Raw genomic sequence first — 12,461 nt, 5'->3', positions numbered from 1 at the left:
AGTTTAATAGAATTTACTAACAAAGATTTGGTCTGATAAGTAATAATAAGTAATAACGAAAAATGGATTCAACCCAGTATCAACACCCAGTAATTTGTTGACATTGCCACAAACAGTGGGTGGGACTGAGGTGATGAAGAGGAGTCTGCCTCGAACTTACCGTGCTGTCTAGGGTTGAGGTTCTGTTGCATGTGCCCCCTGGAGAATCTTGAGTTGCACGGCCCTGGCTCTGTTGCAGAGACTTTCTTTTATGTAAGAAACAAACTATAATCAACAATGTTGTACGTGTTTTAGCCTTTTATGTCCTTCTGGATATTTGACAAAATGGCATAAAATATGTTCATTCAAACAGATCACGTAGACAGTCCAGTCCGCTGAAGGCTCATTAATGAAACTAGGGGTAATGTCTATTCGCTCTCCATGCTTGTACAGTGCTTACCAAAAAGGGACTCTCACAGGAGCCTTACTCCAGCAATACAATTTTTTGAAGGGTAATTTCACTTTCACTTTTTTGTATTTAATTATTGTTTTCTGTATCTCTATTAGATTGATATATTATGATACCCACTGTAATCAACTTTATCCAGTAAGCCATGATACACATAGCACTTGGTATTTTCATACGTCTGGCAGATCTAGGTCACCCCTTGCTTGACCTGAAGCTGTGGTGTAGATATTTTAAGACATGATTTCATGGAATCATAACCATCTGGCAAGGGTAGAGCCAAAATCAGACAACCTGAAGTAGTGAGGTATAAGTCTTAAATCTTTCATTTATTTTATTATGTTATTATTTAGCCAATCAGAATGTTTTCAGGAAAGCTGCACATCGTTTGTATAAATATTTGAGGAATTGAGCAAAAGTATGGAAGTTCAAATAATAGTGATCCTTCTCTAATTGCATTTCCTAGGCAACCCAGCTATAGCCAACATTGAGCTGATTACAGATATGGGGATCAGCATCAACCTCGGACCGCAGCATGTCTTCTGTGATATGCCCCTCACCTTGCACCTTAACACCCACAATGCTGCCATCAGTGCCATAAAACTCTGCACCTTTGACGAGAAGATGGAGATCGATGCCGCCATGTTGTCGTCAGGCCCCGGCAGCCCTCTGTGCTCTGGCTGCCTGCCTCTGCTGTACTGGATTCAGCGGCAGCCGCCCTTCACCGGCAAATCCCCACCACCTCAGACTCAGCAGACATTCACTGACAGGTAAATGGTCATGTGTTCATTTACCAATGTTATATCAACCCAAAATGTGGTTATAGAAATATTCATTCTCCATAAATCAGGAAAGGATTTGCTCTGCAGGAGGCGACCACAATGCATGACGGGAATTGACAGGTGTTTTTTTTTTCTCACCGAAACCACTCAAACATACTCAGGACTCCATGACCGGCAAGTTCCACAGTCTGGTTTTACTCTCAGGTGTAGATAATTATATTTACATCATGGATGTGGTGCCAAATACTAATGCTGGATACCAAGACACACACACACACACACACACACACACACACACACACACACACACACACACACACCGACTTGTCAGGCATCAGCAGGACAGAGGAAAATAAAATTCATGTGTGTGTGTGTGTGGCCTCAGATTTATTAATTAACAGATATCTGTCTCAAGTGTTAGGGGAAGGAACAGAAAATATTTCCAGATCTGAGCTACGGCTACTGATCCAAATCTCTTTCAAAAAGCATATTACACTCAGTCAAAAAATATGCACATGTTTTCGGGCTAAGTTGAACCAGTCTGTATCCTGTCCCATGTGGTGGGGTGTCCAAATGATTACCAGTTCCCAAACGTAAAGCCACAAGCCAGTTTATCTCACCAAATATCAGCCCTCACCAAAATCCCCTCAATCTCTCTACTCTATCCCCTCTTATACAACTACTGCACAAAAGCTGATAACAACCTGCCAGGATATGTCAGCTTCGTCACATGATTGCAGATCATTCAAGGGTGATTTCAAATGTTGTGGCACTCTGAATTTCTGAGAAGCTGCTGCTGTTTTACAGAGCGGGCAGACGCGAGGTGGACACAGCTTCAAAAAACAGTTTATTTTTCAGGGAACATGTCTCCTATGTTACACAAGCTCAAAGTGTCTAAGTGCAAAAAGATGTAAGAGCCGAAGGGAATTAAGTTATGTGGGACTGAGGAGGGCAGAGAGGGGCTGATGTAAGGAAAACGACTGTTGGAGAGCAATGAGTTTAGAGGAGGTGAGAGAGGGAGCAAGGGAGGGTGAGATAATCGGGGGAAGAGAAGCCCAAAACAGAGGTGTGGGAATAAAAGAGGTTTAAAGAAAGAAAAGTAAACCTAAAGTGGAGGATAAATAGGTGAGGGAAGGAGAAATGAGGGCTGAGGACAGAAGGAGACGGCAACACAGCAGAGGTGAAGCAAAATAAGCAGAAGCAGAGTGTTTTGAATATGAACCAAATGTGAGCAGCAGAGGCCATAAACACCAGTAACTGCTTGGATCAGGTCCACAGCCATTTCCTCCTGCTGAACATGCACCATGGTCAGCGCAGGCTGGCTGAGAGGAATACAGACCGGGAAAGATGAGTAAAGACAACCAGGAAGAACGATCAATCAATCAGGGGTCTTTACAATAAAATATAATGTTTAAAACTACAGTTATTCATAAACATTTCATATATTTTCGTTAATCAGGTAATCTCTTTTTTAATCTACAGGATAAAAGGAAACCCTTAACATTTTCTCTATAAATGAAACAACACATAAGCTGGAAAAGCAAATCATAATTTTGGCTTAAATCTTTCGAATTAAGGGGCACGTTATGCGAGATGACAGCTAGTTTTTCTTATTATATGAGAAATCAAATGCTTATTGTTCTCCCCAGTAAGGTGGAGTGACACAGCATGGACACAGTCTGTTTTCTCATTGATATTTCTCCCCTTATCCCATAAATCAATCCAGTTGTGTTCTGCAGTGTTTGACCTGATCAAAGCAGCAGCCATCTTAAATCATTGAGTATGGAGAAAACAGCGCCCATTTTCAGTCAGTCTCTCCTGGAAGACGCTCATGCTGTTGCACAAACCGGTAAAAAGGGATCAACAGAACAGAGTTCAAACCTCTGCACGGCACAGCTGGCCAATTACTGCGTGAAAAGGGTGCAGCAGCTGCTACAATATAATCTTATGGGACTATTTTGAAAGTCAAATACTTAAAGGTTCAGTGTGTAGAATTTAGTGACATCTAGTGTTGAAGCTCTCTATTGCAGCTAAATAGCCCTCATCTCACCCTCCCCTTCCAAACATGAAAAAGAACCTGTGGAAACCTTCAGTTGTAATAACAACTCAAAAGGTGATTCGTTTGTCCATTCTGGGCTACTGTTAAAAAACATGGCGGCCTCTGTGGAGAGGACCTGCTCCTGATGTGAATATAAAGTATTTAAATATAGAGGGCTCATTCTAGGGTAAAGAAAACAACAATTCAAACAATTTAGATGATTACACACACTAGGATTATTTTACATTAAATATTTGCCAATATATCCCTTTCCCCTAAAGCTTACACACTGAGCCTATAATTGGCATATTCCACATCAGAAAGAAATTCTGCCATAATAGCTTCACTTAGTGAAATCCAATTCTCTCCGACTCTCACTATGTTTCCGTCGACCCAGAATAACAATTTTAGCCTTTTATTGATGAAAAAAAACTTTGTGGACTGTCGCAGTTGCCCCACAAGGTTACATTGTAGCCACTGCTGCCATGTTGCAGATAACTGGGAAGATGATCTACTGGACCGACTTCAAACGATTTTCTAAGTACCATTCATTTATACAACCACATACACAAACACAGAGGAGATAAAGTACACTTGTGTTGAACTTCTAAATGAAGCTCTTCTTTTTATACAATCTTATAATAATAATAATTTAGTCTTTCACACACTCTTGGGTGTGTGTGTGTGTGTGTTTGTGTGTGTATGTGCGAGTCCAACACCATGAATGTGTTTGAAGCAAGGCATGTCTCAAAGCTTTTGCCATTATCCCAATTTTTAGATTCGTAGATGTCCATCTTGTTCATTTCTTTGACAGCCCCCTTAAGCTCTGGTATTTTGGAGCAGCTATAAACACCCTTCAGATCTGGTTGCACAAGATTTTGTACAAACTTGCTTGTTACCTGGCCTTGAGATATTATTTGTGTTGCCTTGTTGCCAAAGCATATTTTTTTCTTTGGATTCACGCCACATAAACTGGAATTTAACTAATTATTTATGCTTAATGAATACTGATAATGAAGATAAAATGAAAAGTAAATTGCATTCATGCAGCTCTTCTGGAAACAATTCAAATTTTGTTAATAGTTGAAGAGGAAATTAGACATGGAATTAAGAAGTGCAAGTGCAAAGTACAGTCTGTGAGAGCCGAGAGCGAGAGAGAAAAGGAACTGTGTCACATGGCTAAAGAAAATAGCCAAATATAGATACAGTACAGATAAATAGGGAAAGAGAAGGGAGTTTTTCAAACTGTTCATTTCCTTCACTGATCCATAATTAATAAAGGAAATCTGTGGATACTGAATGATTTATTCTTCTCACGGTTAAAGTTTATACGAGAAACAGTAGCTCTGTTCTCAGAAAACAGGGAGAATATTCCTTATTTTAGAAACAACCCACCAAACAAATCATTAGTTCCTGACACCGGAACATAGGTATTGTTACACTCACTTCCTGCCGTGGGGCATAAAGGTCACCGGATACTGCAAGGTTACAGATAGAAGCCACTGTGAGTAACAGTTCCACTTCAGTTGCTCGATCCCAAGAGCCATTGTTTGTAGAATCCAGTAGGATTGCTGTTGCATTGACTTGTCATGGGCCCTAAGGTAAATGCAATGCTTCAGAAGTACATTGGACGAAGAAAGTAACGTTTCTTTAAAAAAAGTTTGAATTAGTTAAAGGTTCAATGTGTAAGATTTAGGTGAAAGGGATCCATTGGTATAAATTGAACACAAAATTATCCAAATGATGTTTTCATGTGTTTCATCTAAATTGTACGAATTGTTGTTTTCTTTACCCTAGAAGGAGCCCTTTATATTGAAATACTTTATATTCACATCAAGAGCAGGTCCTCTCTACAGAGGCCACCTTGTTTTTCCCAGTAGTCCAGACAGGACAAACTAAACACCTTTGAGTTTTATGACAACTGAAGGCTATCACATGAGCTCTTTCATGCTTGGACTGGGAGGGTGAGATGCGGGGTATTCAGCTGCAACATGCAACTTTACCATTAGAGGTCACTCAATTGTACACACTTAACCAGACTGGCAAAAATAACAACAATAATTCTTAGTTTGTCATGTTTTGAAAGAGTGAATTGTAGTGATCTATATCTACACCTCTCCTCTCCTCTTCAGAACTCTACAGCAAGGAGTCAAGTACCAGTACACAATCCAGGTGGAATCAGAAGGTCTTCTCAGCGATACCTCCCCACCTCTTCTCTACACTCATGGGCAGTCCTACTGTGGAGACGGCCTCATACAGGGGTCAGTGGATATGTTAACACGATTAATGATGAACAATTATTCGTATCTGAATATATGATATTGGTGTTGACGATGTTCTTCTTCCAGGACAGAAGAGTGTGATGACAGTAATCTCCTGGATGGCGATGGCTGCTCTAAGAAATGTCACAAGGAGATGGGCTTCAAATGTAATGGTGAGTGAACTTCATTTACTGCAGGGTGAAAAGTCTGAAAGCTTGTTGAGTTGTTTGGTTTCTTTAAAAACAATGGTGACTCTTTTTTTGTTTTGTCATACATTAAACCCATCAAATCACTCTTAAAAGTAAAACATAAATGACATTTAAACTTATAGTGTCAAATTAAGCAAAGTTACTAAATGGCTATGTGCATGCAGCAGCATTAGAAATAAAATCGAACAAATCAAATTTAATTTACGAGACATAAAAGCTTCTGGCTTAAACCGAGTCCACGAATCAGTAATGTAACATCACAGCAGCATAAGAGAAACCAGATGAGCTGAATGGTAAGAAGTGAGTTTTTGGTTTGCTAATGCCCAAGTCTTGAAGAAATGTGAAGTATTAGGCTGGCAAAGAAACACCAGAGAAAAAAAACTATATTCACCAGCAAAGTACACAGTTGAGTCCCACAACATATGCCAGACATGTTTCTTTAATTGAATAAGCTCCGGCTTTTATAAGATTTCAGGGAATAGATTGCGATCTTGGGAATATTGATAAGTGAATATGATTGATTTCTTATCGTAGATCATGTTGTGGTTTGAGATTGGAGCTGTGAGCTCACAATAACAGTTGTGTTTTAGACATTGTTGCCATTTTTCATCTTGTTGATATCTAAAGTAAATAGTATTTTATTTTTATTATCAAATCAAATCTGCAACAACCGGCCAGGTCTTCCCAGAGAGAAAGATTATATCCCCAAAAAAACTGTAAAAATATATAAAGTTTAGTCACGCATATCCAGACCTATTTGCACACTTCTTTTTAGTGCTTTATCACTGTAGCATCCCAAACTTCTTAAGTCTCAGCTACAGGTTATAGTCGAAGTAAAATAACAATGTCGTTTTAATGATCTATCACCTTGATGCCGGTCAATCAAACAAAGTCTCTGTTTTGGTTGATGGTGAGGATGTTCATTGTCATCAAAGTAATAACAAGGATTTTCTCTTGTTTCTTGAAGTACCTTAATGAGATCGGAGGTTGTCCTGTATTTCTGATGGCCGGAGTCAGATCATTCAAGGGAAGTAAGGGGGGTTAAGAGCTGGCCCAGGCTAACATCGTGAGGTTTAGTCAAGAATGTAGGATTTGTTGTCAAAATTAACAACCAAAGATTTATGTAAAGATAAGGAAGAAGGTTTTTGCTTCTAAATAAACAAGATACATATGCAGGAGATGTGGCCCTGGATCACTGCTGATGGATATAGTTTTTTTTCTTTTTCTGATTTAGTAACTTTCCACTTTCCTGTGAGTATACAAAACCAGTAACTGCTGTTAAGTAAGAGGCAGTAAACGTTTAAAAACATCCAAATGATCACGTTCCTTTTGATATATTATTCCGATATATACTTCTCACCTGTAAGACAAGGGTTGAATGTTGTCCTGCTAACCCTCGACAAAAATCATGCAGCATAAAATGGCAGACGACAAATAAAGAGGCCACAGAGAGTGCACCCATCGTTGTAAACCCACCACAGGACGACAATACATTGTCTCTGCACCCTTCCTCAGTCTGAAGAATGCTGGGAGTTTACCCAAGGTACAGCATCGTTAGCAGAGGGTGGATGACTCTGCCTCTGTCAACTTGTGTGTTTGGACCTTAATATGAGGTAAACACGTTTGAATATGCATGGTCTTGGAGAAAAGCCAGAAAGAGAGCATTGAGAGCATAAAGCTCATGCATTATTTCACAATGTCACATTGTCATAATTAGCTGTTTACCCATGAATACTTGCTCACGTTCTTATTTTCACTGACACACACTGATGATTGCGTTGTATTGTAATGGTTGCCCTAATAGGCTGACACTGGCACATCCAACGCGTCCATCCAAGTCCCCAAATGTCTCTGTTTCTCATTGAGAGATGTGGACCAGATGAGAGCAGGCATTAGCGACATTGACACAAGTAATCAGCTCTGCTGTTGTGGTGTGTGGTTCTCCTCCACAACCTTAAAATTCATCCCCCATATAAAGGAATGTTTACCCAAAAAGCTTAGCAGTTGCCAGAAGCTAAGTGGAATAGGTTTGACTTTAATAATATCCAACTTTTTAGTGTTTTTATAAAAAAATCCACGATATTACTAAAAGATTTGACCGTTGATTTGAAAGTGGTACATTACTTTGATTTGCTTCCCTTGTTTTGACTTTTAGGCCAACGGCAGCTGTGTGGTATTTGTTGGTGCAAGGGTTTGTGTTCTGAGAGTTTGTGGCACTAAATTTTCCATCATTCAGTCAATTAATGTGTCAGGGCTAGCCATGCTGTGACTGAAGCTATTACATTTCTCGTTTCACGAAGAAAAACATCAGATAAACAATTTGTCCCCAAATAATTTTTTACTAATTGGAAACCAATTATTCAGTTGTTGTTGAAGCCATAGAGAAAACATTTGTGTAGCTCTTCTTGCCATGTTTGCTTGACCCATTTAGCTCCAACTACTTGCTGAACTGCCGTGCTCTGGATTATGTTGGGTTTATAGTAGTTTAAAATGGTTTGCCATGGACAAGCTGCTGAGGTTGTTAAGAAACCCTGCTTTCACCTTATTTTTTTCTAAAGATTTTACAGATTTGAAAAGTGAAAATGCTTTACTGGCAGTTAAATAATGGTTAAATTGCACAACATGATTAACGCATGCAGACCTTTAATAAAACACAGATGTCCCTAATATCTAAGTCAAAGTTTATCAATTGCTCCAATTTTGCCAAGTAAAACAATAAATGAACTGGAATTAAAATACTTAATTATTTTCACAGGTGCTGTCAATGCAGGGGTGGGGTATTTCGAGAGTTCACTTCCTTTAGTTTTGCCAAATGAACTTAGTATGAAAATATGGTGTCTCTGCCACATTTACTTTTTATCAGAAACATGTTGCCGTCAACAAATTGAGGACAATTATGCAGCCCTTTGTGACACAGTTCTGTTTCTGTCTAACTTCTGCAGATGTCCACATATTCCATTAGGCCAAACGGAAGTGTTTTCCAGCCTTTTCGTAAAGAGCTGCTGCTTTACAATATATTGATCAGTTTATGATTGCCCCTCTGCTGTTGCTCATTATGTCAACATCGATTTAATCTATTGCACATATTAATTGCTCATAGCTCAGGTACGACTGTGTTACAGGAAGTATAATCTGACTTACATCAAATTCATCCTGAATATATCCTGTTTTTCTGACTTTGAAATATAAATGAGCACATCTTTGTCGAAATTTAGTGAATCTGCTAACTGTTATTTCGATTTTGTCAAATTTTACGCTATCCGTTGGGGTCCTTTATTTATTATGTGTTATTTCTATTTCTTTAGCATTTTTTTTAAAGCATCACAAAAACAGATAGAGCTATGCTTTAATATAACTTAAAACAATAATATTAACAACATGTATCATCACGCAAGTACATTAAATCATGAAAGTTCCATGTTGACCTTTGAAATATCTATATTCAGAGAAAGGAAAAAATATATCACAGGTTCATTTAGCTTTTCTCTATGTCCATTAATGAAGACGCTTTGCAAAAAGATAGTAAGTTGACGTTATCTGTCAAGCCATACAGTCTCTCCATGAACAGCCTCCTCAGCTGTGGGGAAAGCGTTTACGTATCGGTATGAAACACACTGCATATACTCATCATTTCTCATTCTCTATTATTAACTTTTCAACTGTTACAAAAAGGAATAAAGTGAATTCCGCTTCTATTTTGTTGTTATTCTGGTCCTGATCTCAGGTTTCCAAGTTGATGGCTTTGTTTTGTTTCACCCCTTGCTTCATTTTGAGAGTTGATGAATTTGAGATTTATTAGCAGACACAATAATAGTTAAACCAATATTCTTCTGTCTGTACTTTTGTTTTCTATCAGACATGAAATAAGTTTTGAGCATTGCTTTGACAGTTCTTATTAATACATAGAGCTGCTGTTGTCACCTGGTGACATACAGTGTATTGTAGACACACATGGCCCATTGAGGAGCTTTTGGGATCAAACTAGCTGCCAAAACACATTTGAGGTCCTCTTTGGTTCTCTCTGCCTATTGAGACTACAAAATTGCTGTGATCTTAGATAATTAATCAAGTCAGAGTTCATTGCTTTCTATTATTTACAGCCTGTTGACAGGCCAGAGAGACAGATACGGTTGAGTTGATGCGGCTAACATTAAAAGTGGCCAATGAAAATACAGAATAGACTCGCTCTGGTTTGGTTCACTGACAAATATATTTGGAGGGGATTTAACAGTGGGGGGATGAGTGTGTTTCCCTGCCAGATTAAGAAACCAGGCTTTATATTGTTTCATAAATCCTCCTCTCTCGTTCTCCTCTCCGTCTGCCAAGGTGAACCCAGTCGGTGTTATGTGTTTGACGGTGACGGGGTATGTGAGGACTTTGAACGGGGCTCCAGTGTTCAGGACTGTGGTTACTTCACACCCCTGGGCTACACGGACCAATGGGCCTCCACTGCCACTGCCTCTCACCAGGACCCCAACCGCTGTCCTGCCCACGCTTCCACCGGGGAGCCATCAGTTAACAAGGTATAACAAAGGTCTAGTATAACCCACAGGGACCATTAAAGACCGAGATGAAGATGAACTCCTTGTGGAGGCAATGGTGCAAATCATCAGCTCCATATTCGCAGCTGGATGCGTTTCGAAAGCTTGTGTTGTAGTTTCGGATTGTAAATTCTATGATTGTGACTGGTTATTCATGTGAATTGTCCTTATAATATGTAGCAATTCACATTATCGCCAGGTGTGTATGTAATTTGAAGAAAAAGAAATATGTTAACATAATCTCACTATTCACTATTATTTTCTGTGCCGCCACTTCTTGCTGGAAGCAGTATCAAACCAGTCAGATCAATTCTTTTCAGCCTGTAATTATATAAACAGTTCCATGAAACATACCAAGTACGTCTTCATCGATTGGTCGTTCACTGTGGTAACTCTGAGATTTCAAAAGTCAAATTTCAGACGGACTGGACTCAAAACAGATCTTCTAACTTTAAGATCTCTGCTCCTTTAGTGGCAAGTTTGTACTGAACTTATCTAACTTATCCTTTACATGATGCAAAACTTTTTTATTAGAGAGGAGCCTACTCAAGAAAAAAAAAATTAAAACGGGGTAACCGAACCGTTCAGTCCATCAGATCATATTTACATATATGAAAGACCTGAGGCAGAGGATTGTAATGAGCTGGATCCTTTTTAGTAATATAAGCATTTCAGTTTTTCAATCATAGCTGATGTTCCAAATTATGTCACAGTTCTAGAAACGGCATTAGGTCGACCCTGCTCCTCTAGACGATTGGCCACATGCAAATGATGCAGCGGGAAGTAAGTTCTGCTCAGCCGGGCAAAGAAGATTCACTTCAACGGGAGGACTGCTGATGTCAAACACACTCAGAACTGGCACATCTCCTGGGATTTGTCATGCTACAGTGTCTGCATGAGGAACAGTGCTGTAAACAAAACAAATCAAAGTGTCACTTTCGGATTGGCCAATTAGATGCGTCACTACTGGAGAATGTGGGCTCTTCCCAAGGCACTAAATATAATTTATTAAATTAGAACAAGATTCTGAAATACCTGTTTTGCTCCACAATACACCAAGCATCTTGATTTTGCCACATTTAAAGGTCAGGGAAAGTTTTGAAGTGTAATGTCTGGATTATATACCCTCATGTCACGCAGCTTTAGATTCTCTCGCTATTTTTTGCGAGATATTTTGGAAAATATTTTGGTTAATTACCATTAACCCTAAGCAATATTCCCACCAAGATTGGAGAAACCATCCGTGCATAGTTGTTTTGTCCAGCACACACACACACACACACACACACACACACACACACACACACACTCTATGCCGTTGGGCATTGGTGAAATGTCCTGGTCACGATTTGGTAAACACACACGGAAAAATTGTTGGTAGGAAAAAAAAACGTTGATCCTCTGAGCTGAATGGAAATGTACATGTTGTTCACTTTTTAGAGACAAACCAGAGTCTACCGTGTACTGTCTGATCGTGTCTAGCAAATAAATGACTTTTGATTAATTATCAATGAAGAATCCATTTGTTACTGTGTGAAGCTCTGCAGGTATCATCACCTGGAGATGAGTGAGACACTGTCCACAGACGCCTGGTTCCCTTGCACAGCCCAGTCGGACACAAATAATGACCTGGAACATTCATTTTGGTTGAAGGTACGTGTGTTTGTGTGTGTGTGTGTGTGTGTGTGTGTGTGTGTGTGTGTGTGTGTGTGTGTGCGTTCTGTATCTGTTCTCCCCTTCATTGAATTTGGTGGTATGTGTGTATAATTATTCATTTTTTAGGTCATCTGCGAGTTCTAATGATGTGAAGATAATTACAATCATGACTAACACTGCTTATTCTGTATCCGCAGTTCTATTTTGACTTCAGTAATTATCATTACGAGTTTATTAATAGTGGTCGGTTGTATAATTCTGTCACGATTCAAAGTTACTCAAATACTGGCATCTGAAGAAAAAATAATAATTCTCTAATCATATATAGATCTTTTAGTTGTCATGGACACATGATTTATAATTTCATTTTACTATTGCTCCAAAAAAGATAAGGCAAAAAACATCTTGATCATTTAATAATTATTCTTGAACATTTCAAATCATCAACTAATTGTTTATTTTAGGATTAAAAAGCAATGTTTAAAATTGATGACATTTGTATTTGTTGAATCCTACGTTGACAGAGAAT

General features: G+C 38.9%; 1 protein-coding gene across 1 annotated transcript in view; it reads left to right on the top strand.

The window, feature by feature from the left end:
- Positions 1–12,461, top strand: part of pappa2 (pappalysin 2) — a 63,531-nt gene that overhangs the window by 25,295 nt on the left and 25,775 nt on the right. Inside the window, exons 11-15 of the mRNA XM_062405269.1 lie at positions 912–1,215; positions 5,398–5,526; positions 5,614–5,699; positions 10,062–10,258; positions 11,816–11,929. Of these exons, the coding sequence (XP_062261253.1) occupies positions 912–1,215; positions 5,398–5,526; positions 5,614–5,699; positions 10,062–10,258; positions 11,816–11,929 (830 nt within the window). The remainder of the gene's footprint in view (positions 1–911; positions 1,216–5,397; positions 5,527–5,613; positions 5,700–10,061; positions 10,259–11,815; positions 11,930–12,461) is intronic.

The sequence above is a fragment of the Platichthys flesus genome, chromosome 14 (genome assembly GCF_949316205.1).
Source record: "Platichthys flesus chromosome 14, fPlaFle2.1, whole genome shotgun sequence".
Classification (NCBI taxonomy): domain Eukaryota; kingdom Metazoa; phylum Chordata; class Actinopteri; order Pleuronectiformes; family Pleuronectidae; genus Platichthys; species Platichthys flesus.
This window is presented reverse-complemented; position numbering and strand designations above follow the sequence as displayed.